The following is a 19,048-nucleotide window of genomic DNA, read 5'->3' as shown; positions in this document are numbered from 1 at the left end:
GATGGGTCGTTGTTTTTCTAAGTCATAAGTGTATGGGGTAATCACTCTATAGCTTGGTGTGACAGAATTATCAGTAGGCTTGTTAACACATAGGTTTAACGTTTCAAGCTGTAAAGGTAATCAACATCAGAGCTATATGCAGTAACATTTATAGCTCCTCAGAGTTCAAAATGCGACAGTTCCTCCGTTGTGTCGATTCTGTTCCGATAAACTCCATTACCCAGAATTCCAGGGAACGAAACGCGCTGACGTCAGCAGCGTCGCGCCGTGTCGTTGGCAACGCGGAGGCTGGAGCGGGAAGGACCCGACTGCTGCTGAAAACACCGCTCGTCAAATCCAAACTATAGGTTCAGCCGGTGCCGGCGAGAAGTGGAGAAGCCCTCGCGACTCGTTACGACCTGAAGCAAACTTTTTCGGATCGTTCGAATGACTGTGGCGAGGAGAGCGAGCGTTTCGGGCCAGGTTACAGTTCGCTAGCTAACACCTGTGGAGTTCGAACAACAGACACCTCGACGAGTGGATTCAACCTCTCGCCATCGATGGCCTCCAAAGGTAAAGTGATTTTTTTTTTGAATGCAGAGTCGCTAGTTGTGGCTACGTCAGATGCAACAGCAGAGACTGCGACGGAGGAACCGACTTGTTCAGTGTCACTGAGCTCTGACTTCACTCCGCAGGTTGGCAGCATCCTTATGTCAACATATTCAAACATGTCCGAGTCGAGGACTGGAGAAGGTCTGCAAAGGAGGGGGACGTGTCCACATACACGGTAACTCAGTGTTGCATTCAAAGTTATACTTTAACCCCGAACTACCCTTTAAAGATCAGACACCCTTGAAGGTTGCTGTTTTTGTGTGTGTGTCAATTTGTAGTGTTTGGCAAAATAAACAGCTGTGAGGGTCAGAGTTTGACTCACGAAAGGTCTATTTGTTTGGGGTGGAATATCACTGTTAACTGACTTTGTCGACCCCCTCTGCGACACCCTCCAGGACAAGACGCTGAAATGTTCAGTGTTCAGAATCAGGGGTCCTGTTCCTGCCAACAGCCACATCCTGGTGCCCAAGACCATCAACCAGTCCCTGGGGCTGTCAGGGCGCTACTTCTACCTTCTGTTCAGGCCCACTCCTGGCAAATACTTTGTGGTGCACCTGGACGTTGCAGCAGAGGTATGTCATTGTGTATACTGTCTGTGATTTAGGATTATTCATACATATGAATATGAATATATATGCAACCTAATGGTCTATCATTATCAAGGAGGTTTTTCACCCCTGTCCATTGGTTTGTCAGCAGGATTACGCAAAAATGTCTTAACAGATTTCCAGTAAATTTGGTAGAAGGACGGGACATGGGCCATTCAATTCATTCAAATCCAGGAATTTCAAAAAATTACAGGGAACTGAGTGTGCACAATTTTGTGCGACTTGATTGAATTTAAGGGGACTGTTGGGCCTTGGCAGAGGTATGAGCTCTACTGGTACCATTCTAGATTAGTGAGTCTTTTTATTCTTGCAGGTGACTGCACTCCATTTTGAAATGGATCAAGAGACAAATCCACAGCTCTGAGTTATTAGCTTTCTTTGTAATTTTCTACCCCCCCCACCCCCCCTCTCCTCCTTCTGTGTCTCTCTCTCTCTCTCTGCTTTGATGTGTAGGAGGGCCAGGTTGTGCGCATCTCCTTTTCAAATATGTTCAAAGAGTTCAAGTCCACAGCCACCTGGCTTCAGTTTCCTTTCCTCTGCGGAGCTGCGAAGGATTCAATCTATGAAAGCACGTCCAAGTCTGCAAGACATGGTAAAATACTTGCGCACACATGCATACATACTTGTGGCGTATTTGTTTTTCATTTATCACCCCACTGAGACTCCACGGTACTTTTGTATATGTAATGTAAATAATCTTTCATTTCTTGCAACAGTTCTGACTGACCTTGTTTTTATGTTCTCCAGGTTTCGTGGGTGCAGCCCCCACATCAGTGCGTTGGACCTGTCTGATGCTGGATCTACAATACACACTCTCTGTCTACCTCAGCCGCTGCTTCAGTCACATGAAGAGCATCAAGCTTTGTGCCAACATGGCAGTGAAAAACATGTTTACCAGTGACCTGCTGCTCGATCCAGGTGAGTAATAATGTATATATATATATATATATATATTACACTTTATATGCACACCTCATGTCTATATGTTTATGTCACTAGTGTTAAGTGTTACTTTGAGGTGGCGTCATGTGAATAAGAGAAATGCAAAATGAATGAGGCACATTATCCTCTTTATGCATGCATGACATTTTCACTTTTCTTATCTCTTTGTCCTTTTCTCTTTCAATAGGAGTTTCCTTCAGTGAAGCCAAGCTGATGGGGCTGGCCTCTTCCCATGGAACAGGTGCCATGCCTAGAGACATGTCATTCCCCGTGCCCAGGGGAGTCTCCTGGCATGACCTCTATGATTATATCAGGTACGATTACCTCACTTCATTCAATGTGGAAAGACATTTAGGAAAAATATTATAAAACACAAAAATGTGGCTAACCCTGTTGTTAACATGTGAACATGTAGCTTTGGTGTCTTAAGGGTGGATTTTTTACTTTTACTATTACAGACACACTGGTATTTATGTATAACTTATGTATTTGCTCAAAGCAAAAAAAAAGAATCAACAGCCTATATTTTCAAAAATTTAAGATAACTACATGCTTTGTTACAGTGTAAGTCTCTGATTTTGTCTTACCCAAACAGGTTTCCCTCGGAAGGAACAAAGTTACCCTTTGACTCCATTCAAAAAGGCAGTCCAAGTGGTAAGTCATGAAATATCAAGCCACTCATCATCATGTGGTATTTAAAGCTTTTTACTGCCCTTGTGTGCTATGCTCTTTAGGTCTGACCCCCTTGTTTTTTTTTAGATTTTCCTTAATACTTTTTCGTTTTCCCTTACATGCTTTTAACAGGAAATTCTCATTAATTTTTACTTTGCTCTGCACCAGAAACAAATTAAGCTTGTATCATTCCTTTCATTTTTGTTATTTTGTACACGTGTCATACATTTTCTTTAGGCAAACATAGTTCTTGCCTGTACCAATAGGACTATTTATTACTATAGATTACTGAAATTCGTAAACTAATTTCTCTCAGGTTGTGTCACCAGCCAAAGAAGCCCCATGAGAGAAGTGTCTCGCTGTGTAAACCTCAGCAAACCAGTACGGGACCGCGTGTCCCTCATCCAGCAGATCACTTCCCCAAAATCAGTAAGATAACAGTTAGTAGCCTAAATCGAGCCATTGTGTATTCACATATTTACTTTTGTTAATATGCTAAATATAGAATTGAAAATATAGTTTTCTTGGAGACTGCTAGGTTTCTTTTTTCCATTCTTTACCCCCCTCCTGACTCCTCAGCTGCCGAGGGATCAAACCCCTGTGGTGACAAACATACCTAAGCTGGATGTAGTCTCCTCTTTTGAAACGGTCGGATGGCTTTGCCAAGATGATGACCATCAGCAGCAGCAGGAGGAGTTGCCATGCTTCAGTCCATACCGGCTCACATCCAGGACTCCCTGTGATACTGATGACGGCGGGGTACATGTGTTTGTGCATCCCGAGGACGCTTTCAGCAAGCATGGGGAGGAAAGTGAAGAAGAGGTGAAGCTTCTTGTTGACCAGACTGTACATTCAATCCAACTTGATATAAAAACAATTATATATCATTGCACATCCATCTCTCTTTTTTACATCCATGTTCTGTATAATGCCTGACATCATGATGCCTTTTGAATTGTTTTGTGAAAGATTTGAAACATACTGTTTACCTTTTATATTCGCAGTTTGCTTGCAGTTCTTTTCCACATCCTCTCCATTTGTCATCATCTAAGGAAACCAAACAGCAGGTAACTGATGAGAACGGTGCTGAGGGAAAATGAAAGCTTTTTTTCGTTTCAAAATCTTTGCATCTTCTTCTTCGGCTCACCTTTTCAGAAGCTGCTTCCAGACCCAATTCTCAGGCTAAATCGAATCATCGGCTTTGGAGGAGCCACTACTAAATATGTATGTTTTTTTTAAACTGTTACAGGCAACATAGTTTTGAAGGTCATGGATAAAATGCATGAAATCAAATACACAGGTCTAACAGTTGTACTGTATTACACTATAGGCTCTGTGGACCAAATCAGGTGATGCAGTGGTGTATCCTTGTCACGCAATTATCGTCTCTATGAAGATTTCCTCCAAACAACAGCGATTCTTCATTGGCCACACTGACAAGGTAGATGAGCTGTGACATGTTTTACTAACCGGCAGCGCAATGTGGAGGACTTTTGACTTTATTCTGGCAGCTTAAGAAGAATCACTTAATTCCTGGCCTTCGAAAGCCAATTGCAGCAAATATAAAGAGAGCAATTTCGAGTCTATTTACTGTAGAAATCGGATTCTCGTCAATGTGTGTTTTCTCTGTAGGTGTCTGCATTAGCTTTTGATGGCAACACAACACTGCTTGCCTCAGCACAAACTGGCAGTCATGGTGTTGTACGTGTGTGGAACTACAAAAGAGGAAACTGTCTGGCCATATTCAGGATTCATGCTCATTCGTTATCCTCTCTTAGGTAAACAACTGTATACACACACACACTCGCATACGTTAATTTATTAAATTCTATGCGTACTGATTTTTTTTCCATTTCCTTCCATTTGGCAGCTTCTCATACAGTGGCAGTATTCTTTGTGGAGTTGGTAAAGACAGCCACAACAAAACGGTAAGTTTCATGAATGCTAATTTTTCCGCATGAAAATTCCAGGGCTTGTTTTCTAATTTGTGTATAGGCAAGTCATTTATCACTAGCTGCACTCTGTAGGGAGAGCCATGCACATCATTAGATTCAGATGAGAAAATGCTAAGCAGCACCTGTAATCACTAGTTTGACCGACTCATCTAGTTGTAATTTAAATGACATGCAATAAATCGCTCCCCTTATTAAAGTCTATGACTTAACAAAGCTGCGAGCTGACTGTGTATATTTGCAATCCTAATTCTACCGCTCTTAGATGGTGGTGGTGTGGAACACTCTGAACGTTACCAAATGTGGAGAGGTGACCATCTTAGCCAAAGCCCACACAGATGTGGACATTCACACCATGAAGGTTGCCTCATTTGATGACACAAGGTACCCTCGTCTCATTTTTTAGTCATATATTTGATTTATTCCTTTTGGCCTACAGTGATGGGCTGAAAAGCGACAGGGACCGTGCTACCTTAAGATCTAAGAACGTCATTGATTACGAAATTAGGACTTTGGAATGCTGCATTAGGATTATATGATTCATAGACGGCTACTATGGCAGTTTACACCGACAGCAAGGCAGCTGTGTAGACCACACAGGCAGACTTCCTCAGGGCTCAGGGCAGATCAGCTACATCCCCCAAAAAAACCCTCAGTATGTCACAAACAGCCATATCTGAAGAATCAATGTTTAAACTGAATAGAAAAGCCACTATTAAAAAGACGCTTTAGTGTTTTATGTCTGGAGCATAGAAAGGAATTTAGGAATCCTGTAATGAACCTCCTTATGGAAAGAGGAGTTCTGGACAGTAAATTGTAGGAGTTCTCCAGATATCCTCTCACGCTTACCTCTTGTATCAGCTATGCTTAGTGGAGAAAGGTGTGGATGAGAGAGTGGGAGAAGTGAAGAGGCTTTGACTGCAAGAGCAGAACAGAAATAGGCAAGGACTCACCAGTAAACTAGGATTCAGGCACTAAATGTCAGTGTGTTGGTTTTAGGATGGTGTCATGTGGTCGAGACAATATTCGTCTGTGGCGAATACGTAATGGGACGCTGCGCTCCTGTCCAGTAAACCTGGGTGAATACCATTCACTGGACTTCACTGATGTGGCCTTTGAGGAGGGAAACGCACCGACCCAGCATCTTGAAGATCAAATGCTGTGAGTGGGCAAATGAGTCACTGCAACCAAACAATTGGAAGAAGTATAAATCTGATCTGGATCATTATTGATAAGAGATGACTCTTTCTCCCCCTTTGACTGTCTTCCTATAGATTTGCCAGCAGTCGGAGTGGCCATATCTTTGAGGTTGACTACAGCAGAGTTTTGATCAGAAATGTGAGGAGACTGTTGCCTGCACAGCAGCAGCATGCGGAACGCAGGGAGAAATGGACTTTTAACACAGGTCTCTAAAATCATTTAGAGAGCGAAAATGTTTGTTATGTAGTAGTTCAAAGTAGAGGTTGGGTAGACAGGGAAAAAATCTGTAAAGAGCCTGTGATTACATCAAGGTGTGTGCGTGTGTTTCATAGGACCAGGCATTGCCATCAACAGCATCAGTGTGTGCTCATCATTCTGTGCCACGGGCTCTGAAGATGGCTTCCTGCGTCTCTGGCCCCTTGACTTTTCTGCCATCTTCCTGGAGGCAGGTAGGCACAGCGGGGCGTGGTGTAACATTTACCTGCGGCAGCTCACAGTGACTGACAGCTCCCACTCCACAGGCACTGATATGATCCACGTTCATGTATGTGTAAATAGCAGTTTTTAGTTTGCAGGGACAAGTGTTTGTGAATGTGAAGTGGAAGTCAGGAGTTTTACACCATTGATTGAATTGTCATCACTTAGCACAGTATTCGTTGTAACACCAATTATCACATGCTGCGTACTGACATTACAGTAGATTAGCTGTATCACAGGCACCGCTGGCTTCCACATTCAATATCAATTTATCTACCTTTTTGAGCAACAGCATAAATCAATTATTCTCTGCTATAGCATTCATTTACATTTCTGTCAGCATTTGTCTGTCCTCATACAGAACAGCTCAGACACATGTCATTGTTTTCCAGAGCATGAGGGACCTGTGAGCCTGGTGTCAGTCTCATCAGACAATCTTCAGGTCCTGGCAGCCACCTCCACTGGTAACCTGGGTTTCCTAGACGTGAGTAGCCGTGGTTACAACACCCTGATGAGGTCGCATATAGACACTGTGCTTGGCTTCAGCGTGGACGGCATCCGTCGGCATCTCACAACAGCCTCCTCCGACGGCACAGTGCGCATTTGGAATATGGATTCCATGCATCAGGTCAGATTTTCAGGGCTCAAGGGGAAATCTATTTAATCTTTTTGTCATTTCATGTAAGAGACACTGTCTGTCAATTTGTTGAACCAGACAAAAGGCTCAGGTCAGTGTGTGTACGATGCACATAATCTCGTATGTGAGACTTTGGCATTCTATTGGCATTCATCTGTCAGTTTCTCTGTTGGAGCGAGATAATGCAAGGCTCTGTTTTTGTTCCTTGTCAGACTGCTTTGTGCTTTTGAAAAAGTTTTTGGGAAAAACGTATCACCAAACTTTCCGCTCGCTCTCTCTTTTTTCCTTCCCAGTAATTTTTAAGGACCCTATCTACATTCTCCACTACCATAGCATTACCACTGGCACTGACCAATTTTACTATTGAACTGAATGTCTGTCTTGTTTTCTCCTGTGTTTAGCTGTATGACTTTGTGTCTGAGGACAGCCCCTGTTCAGTGGCCTTCCATCCCAGTGAGCAGGTTTTCTCCTGTGGCTCCAGCTCTGGCATCATCAGGGTCTTTGACATCTCAAGTGCCAAGCTGTTGGCTGAACACAAGTACGTCTATAGAAATTTGGAAGAACATAGTTTTGGTTTGTTTTCTCTGTTGGATAACAAATGTTTGCATGGACACAATTACTATAATCTATAGTATGATATGTCATGTTGTGTCCTATTGCTAGAAAATATAGTGAAATGCAATTCTTCCCAGCTCAGCCAGTTTTATTTAAGGGGCCATCTGCACAAAATGGTGGTTTGATTATGATGATTAGCAAGTTGCTTTATAGTGCATAGAGTATATAAAGATCAAATTATACTCTGAACTGACTATAAAAGTAGATTGGTCTTAATTTAAAAGGTGCACATTTGCATTGAAATTTAATATAGATAACAAGTACAGTTTTGACTTTCAAATGAACAAGATAAATTCTCAAAATGTTTTGAATCTGTCCTCCAAGAGGAAGTAATGACCGCTTTTATATTCTTGTTTCCCTGCATATATTTTTTCTCTTTCTGTGTGTGTGTGTGTGTATATGTTTATATATGTGTGCATATGTTTATATTTATTTGTGTTATAGGCAGCACAGAGGTGAAGTGGTGGGCCTTGCCTTCTCTCCGGATGGGGAGTTCATGTATAGTGCTGACTCCCAGGGCTCTCTTGCACTTTACAACTCCTCTGAGGAAGATCACAATATGATCAGAGTCGTATGTATGTATACACACAAACGAATGCACAGACAAAACTCAAGTTAATTTTGGTAGATTACATGATATAGTTCTAAGCAATGTAAACTTAAATCAATTGAATCAAATCGTAAAACATTCATGCAGGCACAGTATGAAATTAGCCAGCCAGTTTGAATCACAGACACAAGCTAGTGTATCAGGCAGCCATATTTAACACCAGTGTGATTTAATTCACTCTACCTAATTTGTTAGGTAATGTGGTGGCCCGAGGCCCTGAGCGTGCTCCAGACGCTCTTACAGTGAGCAGTGACAGCCGCTGTCTGGCTTTTGTCGGCCCCTCCGAGTACATTGTCACTATCGCCGACGCACGGTCTCTGGATGAGGTATCTTGAACATTGTCATCTTTCAGCATCACTCTTCCTTTATGTGGGTTTTTCTTTTTTATGTTCTTGCGTGTCCCACTTACCCCTGCCATCTATTTCCAGTTGCTCCATGTAGATGTGAGTATTTTGGACATAGAAAGCCCGCGTCTGGATTCTGCACTGAAGGTCTGCTTCTCCCCGTCCTCCACCGAACACTTGCTGGTTGCAACATCTGCTAACAAAGTCCTCTGGGTTAGCACTAAGACAGGTCGTCTGCTCCGAGAGGTAACGCCACAGATGCTGTGCCTTAGAGTATCTGCATCCACAAATTAGAGTGTCCACGATTCCTCATTTGCCTGAGAAGCAGCAGGTGTTAAAAAAGTCTCAGTTGCAGTGAGTGCTGTCAGACGCACAACATAAGTTTAGCTGAGAGAAATACTGATGACAAGAGGCTCACAGTGTAGAAGGATGTGGAAAACATGTCCGCAGAGACAGTGACACGTGAACAAGAGTTTTGATATGTACAGGTTGACTCTACACAATTATTTTATCCAATTTTCAGCCGTATTATATCTGAGAGTTTGTTTTCGTCCTTACAGGTGTCTAAGGTTCACAAACACCAGTGCTCATCCCTCGCTGTGAGCGAGGACAATCGATTCCTGCTGACAGCAGGACACAATGCTGTGAAAGTATGGGATTATAACATGCAGCTCGATATTAACTCCCAGGTAAGTCAATAATTGAATAATTATACCTTTTAGTATTGGGTATTTTTACAGATTTATATTTGATAACCTAAGTCCTGCAGCTTTATGTATTTTACATGTTTGAGTCATACAGTAAGCACATACACTGTAAGTATGTAGTTGTTTGTGGCTGAACACAATGCAAAGCATTTACAATTTAAACATCTTGTGAAAACAAATAGGTATGCAGCTAACCGGTATTTTCATTGACAATTAATTAGATGATTATTTTCTCGATGGTGTGATCAATTGTTTGGTCTCTAATGTAAGGTCATAGTGACCTTGACGGTCAAAATTATTACATTTTATGCCAAATTCTCTCAAGGTGTTCTTGAGATGAGATTTACACTGTGACCCCACAACACAGGTTTTTGGCCATAACTCAAGAATGGATACACTTATGTAATACTACCAAAGCCTTAATGAAGAAAAATGTCTTTATTTACATAAAATATTACATTTTACGTTTTCCTTTTTCAATTCGCTGTAGAAGTTTTGTGTATTTCTGTATTTCATGAATGATGTCAGTTGTAACGGAGATGTGTCTCTCTGTATCAGATGTTCATAGGCCACAGTCAGCCCATCTGCCAGGTGAGCTTCACCCCTGACCAAATGGGTGTCGTCTCAGTGGGAGATGCCATATTCCTTTGGGACTTCCTGGCACATTCTATTAACTCTTTGACTGACAGCCGGTAATATTCCATGTTGCACGTTTGAATCTTGTTATTACTGTGCGTTACAATTCATAACTTTAATTTGTACGGGTTAAATTCGCCCCTTCTTCAATCACAGTTCACCTCACAGTTTAAGCTCCAACTCTACACCTAAATCAGGTAAATTCACTCTAAAATCATAGTTATGATGGAATAATAGACAATAATACAGAATGTACCTGATACAAATCTTCTTGTAAATAAGAATTTATTGCTTTATTCTGTGTCTTCATGTTATAGTTGAACCGGATGCTGGAGTGAGAGGAGTTCAGTTGTCCAATGGGATGCCTCGACAGAAAGCACCCCTACCTTCCTCACCACCTCCACAACTGGACGCCAGCACGACCTACCAAATTAACCAGGGTGGTAAGTTCTCCTGCTAAAGGAGACATATTATGATTTTTCAGTTTTAGCAAATGAACATGAGCCCGCTCATTACACTGGTTTTCAGTCTAGAATATTATGCCACTTTATCTAAAGTGTATGGAGTAGACTTTATAATAATTTACAGCTTCCTGATTCTCTTAATTTCCATTTCCTATTCCTTTCAGATCTGGCTAAATATTGATCATTGACCTATCTTTAAAATACAGAGACACAAGGATTTTAACAACATCCAGTTTATATTTCAACTCTCACACAGGTGTGAATCTTAGTCTCTCAGCTCCTAGCAAGAAATGATAAACCCCAGTAGTTGCTTGGCAACAAAAATGTACATGCAACACTATTCCTGGAAATTGTATCATTGCTAATGGCCATTACAGAAGGTGTCAGTTATTGCATGGAAGATGACTGGTTAGTGGAGGCAGTATTAATAAATTCTCTCTTGTCTCTCTCCTTTAGCTTTGTTTTGTGATGAAAGCCCGGCCATCACAACTGTTCCAGGCCAAGCCACTGGTTCAGATCCTTCATCTGACCCCAGACCTGCCGCCTCCTTCCTCAAAGTTACAGAGCTGGTCAACACATCTCCCCTGAATAGCAGCCATATTGACAATAGTAAGTGCCCCACTGCACTTTTCCTCATTGACATTGAACTGACTTTCTGTTGTTGTACTAATTTGATCACAGAACTGAACTTTCAGTTTTTTTATGTCATTTTTTTAATGTATTTTTTTTTTATGAAGTTGAGTCGAAAGGGAAGACGGCAGTACGTCCAGATTGTTACAGCCACTTTATCCCACGCTTCAAAACCTCCACTATTGATCAGGTAAAGAGCACTCTGTATAATTATTTGATTACTATATAGTATAGTGTTATTGTATGCTTGCTCTCCAGTCTTACTTTTTTCTCTGATCCAGGCTGCTGTTGCTCCCCAACCAGGAGAAGAGGGTATAAAGCTGAAAGCAGTGATTGGCTACAATGGCAATGGGCGTGGCAACATGGTGTGGAGCCCTGACCAAGGTTACTTTTATATACTGGAATTGAAAGTATCACATAAGCTGTAAAAAAGAATATGTTTTTGGACAATCTCTTGGTTATTTTCTCAGATCCATCCTCTCTAATCAAAGAGATCTGGTTGTTAAGATATCAAGCTAACAAAGTCATTTGATATTACAAGGACTGACCACAATGCTTAGTGAAATATATATCCTGAGAGAATATTATTCTGCTAAAACAGGTTAAAGTAATATTGAACATGAAATAAGTACTTTCTCTAACAGGAGCACAAGCAGGGCTGCAGCTAATGATTATTCTCATAAACATTTGATCTGATAATTATATATTCAATTCATTGTTTTGTTTATCAAATGTAACAACACAGTTGAAAAATGCCTGCGATTATTTCCCACAGCCGAGGAGGGTGCATAATTACACACTCTGAAAACTAACTACAGCTCAACTGAATATCAAATTGAAACCAAAATGAAAATAGAATAAGATTCACATAACTACAGTTATTGTTATTGGCGGATGTTTTGTCTTATCCTCAAATTATTGTTTGTTGCAGGTTTATTTGCGTACACGTGTGGCTGTGTGTTGGTGGTGGAGCATCTTCAAACAGGATGTCAGAGACACTTGCAAGGCCACAGCGAGGAGATCTCTTGTCTTGCAATCACAAATGATGCGCAGGTACTTTTCATGGCTCAAGGCGCCACAGTTATGTATAATGTAATGAGTTGTATATAGATGGGGACAGTGAGGACAAAGAGCTCATGTCTACTAAGGTCTTTTAAACAGTGTGGATACAGCTGGTGATGTTGCTATAGGTAACATAATATAAAATTGGTGTATTGAGGTGATTGACAAACTACTGCTCTCCTTTTCCGGTGAGTGATAGACCAGTCTGTTCATCTTTTGAAAATCTATAGATTAAACAAGTTTGCATTTTATTTCAGTACCTTGATGATCTACCTAACTTGTTTATGTTATTTCCTGCCCAGACAATAGCATCAGCAGCTGGCGGTAGTAAGGGTAGTAGGAGCCTCATCTGCATCTGGGACATCCACAGTGGAACATGTCGCAATACCATCTCCTACCACAGAGGGATGGTGCAGAGTCTTGCTTTTTCCAGGGATGATCGCTTTTTTCTCTCCGTCGGTCAGTCAAATTGAAATTGGCTGGCATCCATCATTCATGAGCATGTCCTGTAGATTTAAACCTAAATGTCTTTGCATCACTTGACATAATGATTTAAGTACAACACATTTTGCCTCTATAGTCAATGAAGTTATTCTGCTACCACTGTTTCTTCCCAATTCCCCACAGGCGACTTCTCTGACCCAGAGGTGGCCCTGTGGAGCAGCAAGACCTTCCAGATGCTGTCCAGTGTAAATGTGTCGGGGCCGATCCATGATGCAGCCTTTAGCCCCTCAGCAGCCAGCCAGATTGCCTGCGTGGGCAGCCAAGGGATTTACTTCTGCCTCATCCACAATCGTGGCCTGGAAGAAGACCTCAAGGTATATGACCACACCCACTTGGCTGGAATAAAATGTGTGTACTTTTATTACTCTGGTACATAATGGCTGACCACTCTTTCACCCTTGTAGGTCCAGAGGGTGAAAGCACCAGCAGACGTCGGTGATGTGGAGCTGACGGCTGTGTGCTACCACTCTGACTCCTTTTTGTTCACCGCCACTAATCGAGGACATGTTTGCGTCTGGGACGTTAACACACAGTGTTGCTTTATGACCTGGGAAGCTGATGAGGGAGAGATCGGTACAGATTAACTCTACATTCTGACCATCTAGTTAGAATAACAATATTTTTTTTAGCTAAGTACTTTTAATAGTTCACACTGTGGTTTCTTGATGTAGGCGTGCTGTTGTGTCGAGGGAACCGTCTGTTGACAGGCAGCAACACCCGCTGGTTGCGACTGTGGGGGGTCGAAGCTCTACAGGGCATGCAGCCTCGGGAAAGAGTCTACAATGTGGAAGACAGGTTTGTATCACATTCTATTATGATTCTTTGTGTGTCCTATCTAGGCAGTGGTCTCTTTGCTTTAATTATTTCATGTATACATACATACAGCTCTGACTGGGTACACTAAGATTAACACTGTCGTTTCATTTTATTTTCTATACAATTCACCACAAACTTTAAAGGACTTGGAGGTTTGGTGTATTCATGATTTCTTCTTTATAAATTCATTTTCCTCCTTTCATTATTTGCATATATTGCACAGCCCAAATTCACCTGTATTTTAATACCATAGATAGCATGGACCATTCTGCGTCACATTATTGTATTGTTACCCTTTGATTTCCCGTCCTTTGTGACAGTGCACAATCTGTACATCAAAGACTTGTAGATAAAGCTGTACATCTCCCATGGATCTCAAGGAATAGAGATGGAGAATAAGCTACAATGGAAAAAATAATTCAAAAGAAAGATATTAGATGACATGAAAGCCAGTCTTTTAAAGTGGTAGTAGCCACTATCTGGTCAAATATGCACAACAGCGTTTCTGGGTAAATGAGATCAATGTTTTTCTTCCTGTCTGTAAAAGCGATCAATCTAGAAATCAATTTGACCTTCTTTAGCCAGGAAAAAACAATGTGTTGCTACCTGGCAGCAGATCTATGGTTATGCCTCTGGGGTAAGTTACCACAGTATTGCCAACTGTGGTTCTATCCAATGTTAATTGAATTAGATTCTAGAATCTAGATGCTACCTGGCAAATCAGGTCAGTTTTAATGGTATCTTGTACATTGAGTTAATTACAGAGACATATATATGAGATATGAGTGTAATGTGTATAAAATGTATGTTTCTGTATGTTCAAGGCTCACCCACTCTTACTCATATCCTCTGCAGCCCTATTAAGCATTAGTCACACTGTGGTATATAGGAGTTATTTTAGAGACCGTAATCTTAAAATGTGGGGATTATCAGTGGCTCTAATTATAAGGCATGATTATGTAAATGTGTAATTATGGATGAATGCAGTCTTCTGCTGAGACTGACTGGTGATTTTCGTTGCAGTAAGCTCTGTCATGTAAAAAAAAAAAGCATAAAAGTTCCTGCAACTAACTAGTGGAATGAGAATACAGTATATCCTCACCCATGTTTTTTGTCACCTGCGTCTGTCCTTTAGTGGTACCACTGTGGTGTTGGAGCAGGAGGTTATGCTGGATGGGACGACAGTCAGCGCAGCATTTGATAACACAATGGACATGGGCATCGTTGGAACCACGGCCGGAACCCTCTGGTACATCAACTGGTCAGACAACAGCAGCATCCGGCTGGTCAGCGGGCACAAGACCAAGGTAACAGTGTGAGCTCTGAAAAATTGAACAATCACCAGATCAAAATCGTGCGTCTCCAACAGAGTCTGGAGTATATTACTGTCCAGTCGATGGCATACATCTGCCTATGGCATGTTAACAAGTGTCACCCATTGCTACGTGTGTCAGAAGCTCACAGCGGGGAACAAATATAGTATCACTACCTATTCACAGTTGATCCTGTTTCCTGTTTATCTGTTGCTGAGCTCTGTTGCTGAGTATGAATGTGAGTGAGTGGGTGAATGTCAATTGTGCTGTAAAGCACCTTGAGTGGTCAATAAGACCAGAAAAGCGCTGTATGAATGCATTTGTTGTAATGGCTGTCTGACACAGGGGCTTCACTCTTTTTTCAATCTCGATTTGGCTGCTTTCCAGGTGAATGATGTGGTGTTTAGCTCCGACGAAAACCACTTCGCCACCTGCAGTGAGGACGGCAGTGTGAGGGTGTGGTCAGCCCCAAGCAATGAACTGGTGGTGCAGTTCCAGGTGCTCAACCAGGTGAGGACGGTACACTTACACTTATTAAAAAAATTACAGTCAGTGCTAGTATAAACTGAGGGAACGCCATACATTTTCTACTGGACGCCTCAATGACATTTGTTGTATATATGATTGGGAAGTCAGAGAAAATCATGTTAAATTTTAACAAATTATAACTCTTATGTAATTGTTAGTTTTCTGGTGTTTTTGCACCATCCTACTGTGTTGAAAATAGTCTTTTAGAAGTAAGAAAATGAAAAATTATCAGCAATAACATTTATTACATAAGGAACATATTTCCTGTACTATTTGCACACAGGTGGCAAGATTGAATACTGCAAGCAGATACTGTGCAATAATTTCTCCTTGTTGTTCAGGCCTGTGGCTGTGTGTGTTGGAGCCCCTCTTCTAGTAAGGACAGTGCGTGTGTGGCTGCAGGATACGGTGACGGGACCTTGAGGATCTTCCGGCTTGCCTCCTCAGAGATGGAGATGAAGCTGCATCCCCATCACGTGGCTGTCACTGCAATCCAGTACTCAGCTAGTGGTGAGAGAGCAGTGCAGGAGGAAAAAAATTAAAAAATGATCTCCATCTCCTGTAATTACTCAGATCAAGACTTTTCCTCAGTCTTCCTTGTCTACCTGTCTACTTCTTTTAGCAATTGTTTTTAGGACCCTCCAGAGAAGAACCCAGACCAGTTTCGATTTTAATATGGGATGGTTTGTAATAGTTAAACAGTATGGTTACATCCACACTGATACGTCTTAATCTAAAAGATTTTTTTAAAACAGAAATGGTCCAAGCTTTCTTGCTCCATATTAGAAATAATCTGTCCATGCTAACGTGCCTGAAATTGCATATCACATGAGGAAACATTGCACATTGGCGTGCCAACGGCCACTGTTGCAAATAGTAACTCAAATGATAGCTTGCCTCCTGCACATGTAGGCAGACAACAAGGTCAGTAACGCTTGTAAACCTTTATCCATGTTGCATTCACCACTGGTGTTTGAGGCTGATTTTTTCCCCAGAAAAGTCTCATGTGATAGAAAGCGTGGGAAGGATACATCATCACTGACAAGACACTTTCAGGAATTGAACATGCGTGTTTCCAAAATTATCAGTTTCTGCTTGTTCAGACTAGAACGCAACCCTGGAGTTTTCAAATTACAGAAACGTTTCCAAATATCTCTGTGTAAAGTGATGCATTTTACCGCTAAATGGTGTAAATGTAGCCTAATAGAAAAATGTATCCATGATCGGAGGATGGATATTCAGAAGAATTTTCCTGAAAAAATTTAAAGACAGTCCATGTACTGAAAGTAAAGTGTCATGTTTGAATCAAGCTGCTATGATTCATTCAGTATCTATTTTTGGCCCCCAACAGGTCATGTGATCCTTTCAGGCGGGAAGAATGGTCTGGTAGCTGTCAGCAGCCCCGTGAATGGAGCGACTATCCGTGTCATCAGGGACCACAAAGGAGCGCAGATTACCACCATCCAGTGTGTGAATGAAAAGGTCAGCTCAGTGAATCGGGCAGAGGTTTGAAAGGTTTGAAGATTTAACATGACAGCACAATAGAAACAGTGAGAGATTTATTCTGCCACAGTACTTAACAAATAATCCCTGAAGAAACTTCAGACTGTGCCCTGAGTAAACTTCTCCATGAAGGGTGAATTTTATTCCATGTCTTTTTTTGTATGTGGAGTTGTGCTACTAATGTCAACTCTCAGCCTCTTCTTAAATTTACTATATAGCTTTTTCTTTTGAATGTGGATATTTTTCTGGAGTTTGCAGTTCACATATGCAGAACAGAGCAGGAGATTGTCTGAGTAAGACACGCTCACAACAGCAGGAACTTCTGGAACATTCAGGCTTTGGGTGATGCCTGGGTAGAGCTCCCACTCGCCTGCCGTCAATCTTCTGGAGATTTTCTTGCTGTATACTGACTCACATGGGCTCACTGACATTTTCCAGAAATGTTTCCAGGGGGCTGGCAGGAAAAGTTCCGGAAAATGTCCGGAGCAACATTTGTGGTCATTTGTGTTCTCACGTAAAGCACCTCTGGAAAATGCGCGGGCTTCATTGCATGTCTGAAAGCAGCTATAGATGATTCTGCTGGTTGATACAAAACATAGTGCCTTTGTTTGCCTGAATATTGTCAATAATGTTCTTGTGATGTATAATGTCCATTTTAATCTTCTAATCCCTAGTGTAAGAATTTCGGACTGGACGGAGCCGAGATGTGGTTGGCTGCCAGTGCCGACAGACGTGTCAGTGTGTGGGCTGTCAATTGGTTGAACGACAAGTGTGATCTGCTAGACTGGCTTACATTTCCTGCTCCCGCATATAATGGGGTACTGTCTGTATTTTAAGTAATAGTACGAGGTGAAGAATAGAAATGTCAATGCTGTTGGATATCCCCTTAATTTAAGGCTCAAGGTTTCTTGGTCTCCCTTTTGTGGTGGAAGGACACCCTTAACTATGAGGTTGACACTTAACCCTGAACCCTTTAGCCATATTGATAGTCAATGGCTTCTCTGTTGAATCAACTTGTTGTCTTCTTTACTCTGCAATCACTGTTTTGAAGTCTATGCTCAGAAGAAAGGCTTGATAATGAATACTTAGTTAACATACATTTGCATGCAATACTTCCCCTAAGCCTATTTTTATTCTGCATGTATGTGTGCATGTTTTTGATTACTGTTTTGACATCTTCTGGAATATTGTTTTAGCCTGTTTTGGAAATATCACAAAAATATCAAGTCCATCTTTATCCATTAGCCTTTTAAAGGGTCTCTAAACTCTTTGTGTTGTAGGATGACAGCCCACCGCCCTGCCTGGCCGCCTTCTGCCCAGCAGACACCGGCCTGGTGGTCTACACTGGCTACGGAGTAGAGAAAGAGTTGTCCTTCTACAGTCTGTCTAAAAAACAGGTACCACAGCTCCGTCACTGTGCTGGGGTATTTCCTGTGCCTGCACAGTGCAGAATGTCAACAAGTCTGTGTGTTATTGATATTGATTAATATTATACAATATGTTTATTTTTTATTTTTTTTCCACAGATAGTAAAAAAGATTGCCCTGCCCCACTGGGCCACATGCTTTGATCTCTGCGCTAAGAGTCAACTCATTGCCGTGGGATCTAAAGGTAAAGTAAAGGTAAAGGAATGTGTAAATTCAGTTTTGATAATGAGTTTAATAAATTTCTGATCTCTTACCAGAACGAGGATTGAAGTTAATCAAGTCGAGCAGCGGCAGGTTTCAGGACTTTCTGCAGCACAGTGACTCCCTACAAACATGTCACTTCTCTCCCAGTGGGGCGCTTGTTTTCACTGTGGCTTATAATGAGATCCTGCTGTGGGAGGTGAGGGGCCTCTGACCACAGATCTGTTTATGAATCTCAAACCTGGTAGCTTTGTCTTGTTGTTGTTACATAATGTAATTTTATTATTCCACAAATATATATTTTTTATCAATCAATTGTTTTTAAGGAAATAGTTTGTGGATGAGCTTTGAGAACGATTCCCCACAGTGGTGCTTATTAAGTAAATTAACTGTATCTTGTGGATCTTTTTTAAAATACAGCCATGTTTTAATTAAGGGAATGTTTTGCGTGTCCATTCTCTTCTTATTTTTTTATTCAGTTATTTTAGTTTTTCTTGCCGCAAGTTAGTACAAATACCGATGAGAGATTAGCAGTTACTGTTTTGAGATGTAGATAGAGTGATGTTTTTTTTTGGGGGGGGGGGCTGCCCTGAGATGCAATGTAAATAA

The 19,048-nt window shown here is 41.5% G+C and overlaps 1 protein-coding gene across 2 annotated transcripts; it reads left to right on the top strand.

Annotated features, from left to right (window-relative positions):
• The first annotated feature begins 264 nt into the window (after positions 1-264).
• wdr90 (WD repeat domain 90) lies at positions 265-18,943 on the top strand. 2 transcript variants are annotated; one of them, XM_035613293.2, is made up of 43 exons: positions 265-552; positions 675-766; positions 987-1,163; positions 1,653-1,791; positions 1,947-2,117; positions 2,329-2,455; positions 2,737-2,795; positions 3,130-3,242; positions 3,393-3,635; positions 3,818-3,880; positions 3,969-4,037; positions 4,144-4,254; positions 4,446-4,591; positions 4,684-4,741; positions 5,031-5,149; positions 5,765-5,926; positions 6,040-6,170; positions 6,298-6,414; positions 6,835-7,070; positions 7,481-7,617; positions 8,139-8,269; positions 8,500-8,630; positions 8,733-8,894; positions 9,209-9,337; positions 9,914-10,047; positions 10,148-10,188; positions 10,309-10,431; positions 10,912-11,064; positions 11,193-11,275; positions 11,367-11,469; positions 12,017-12,138; positions 12,450-12,606; positions 12,775-12,965; positions 13,056-13,224; positions 13,323-13,446; positions 14,603-14,774; positions 15,168-15,290; positions 15,650-15,818; positions 16,660-16,790; positions 17,486-17,629; positions 18,092-18,208; positions 18,338-18,422; positions 18,496-18,943. In XM_035613293.2, the coding sequence occupies exons 1-43, from the start codon at positions 540-542 to the stop codon at positions 18,651-18,653; spliced, it is 5,535 nt and encodes a 1,844-aa protein (XP_035469186.2). In that variant the 5' UTR covers positions 265-539; the 3' UTR covers positions 18,654-18,943. The 2 variants fall into 2 exon arrangements, with proteins under 2 accessions (XP_035469186.2, XP_035469185.2); XM_035613292.2 differs by having other exon boundaries at positions 266-552; positions 10,309-10,434.
• The last annotated feature ends 105 nt before the right edge of the window (positions 18,944-19,048 follow it).

This window comes from Scophthalmus maximus, chromosome 16 (genome assembly GCF_022379125.1).
Source record: "Scophthalmus maximus strain ysfricsl-2021 chromosome 16, ASM2237912v1, whole genome shotgun sequence".
Classification (NCBI taxonomy): Eukaryota; Metazoa; Chordata; class Actinopteri; order Pleuronectiformes; family Scophthalmidae; genus Scophthalmus; species Scophthalmus maximus.
Note: the sequence above shows the minus strand (reverse complement) of the source record. Positions and strands in the feature narration are given on the sequence as shown.

Bases quoted from the DNA above. Each gene is read 5' to 3' on its own strand.
- wdr90 (XM_035613292.2), top strand. The intron at 12,139-12,449 runs GTACTTTTCATG...TTTCCTGCCCAG, and splicing joins CAATCACAAATGATGCGCAG to ACAATAGCATCAGCAGCTGG. The intron at 17,630-18,091 runs GTACTGTCTGTA...TTTGTGTTGTAG, and splicing joins CTGCTCCCGCATATAATGGG to GATGACAGCCCACCGCCCTG.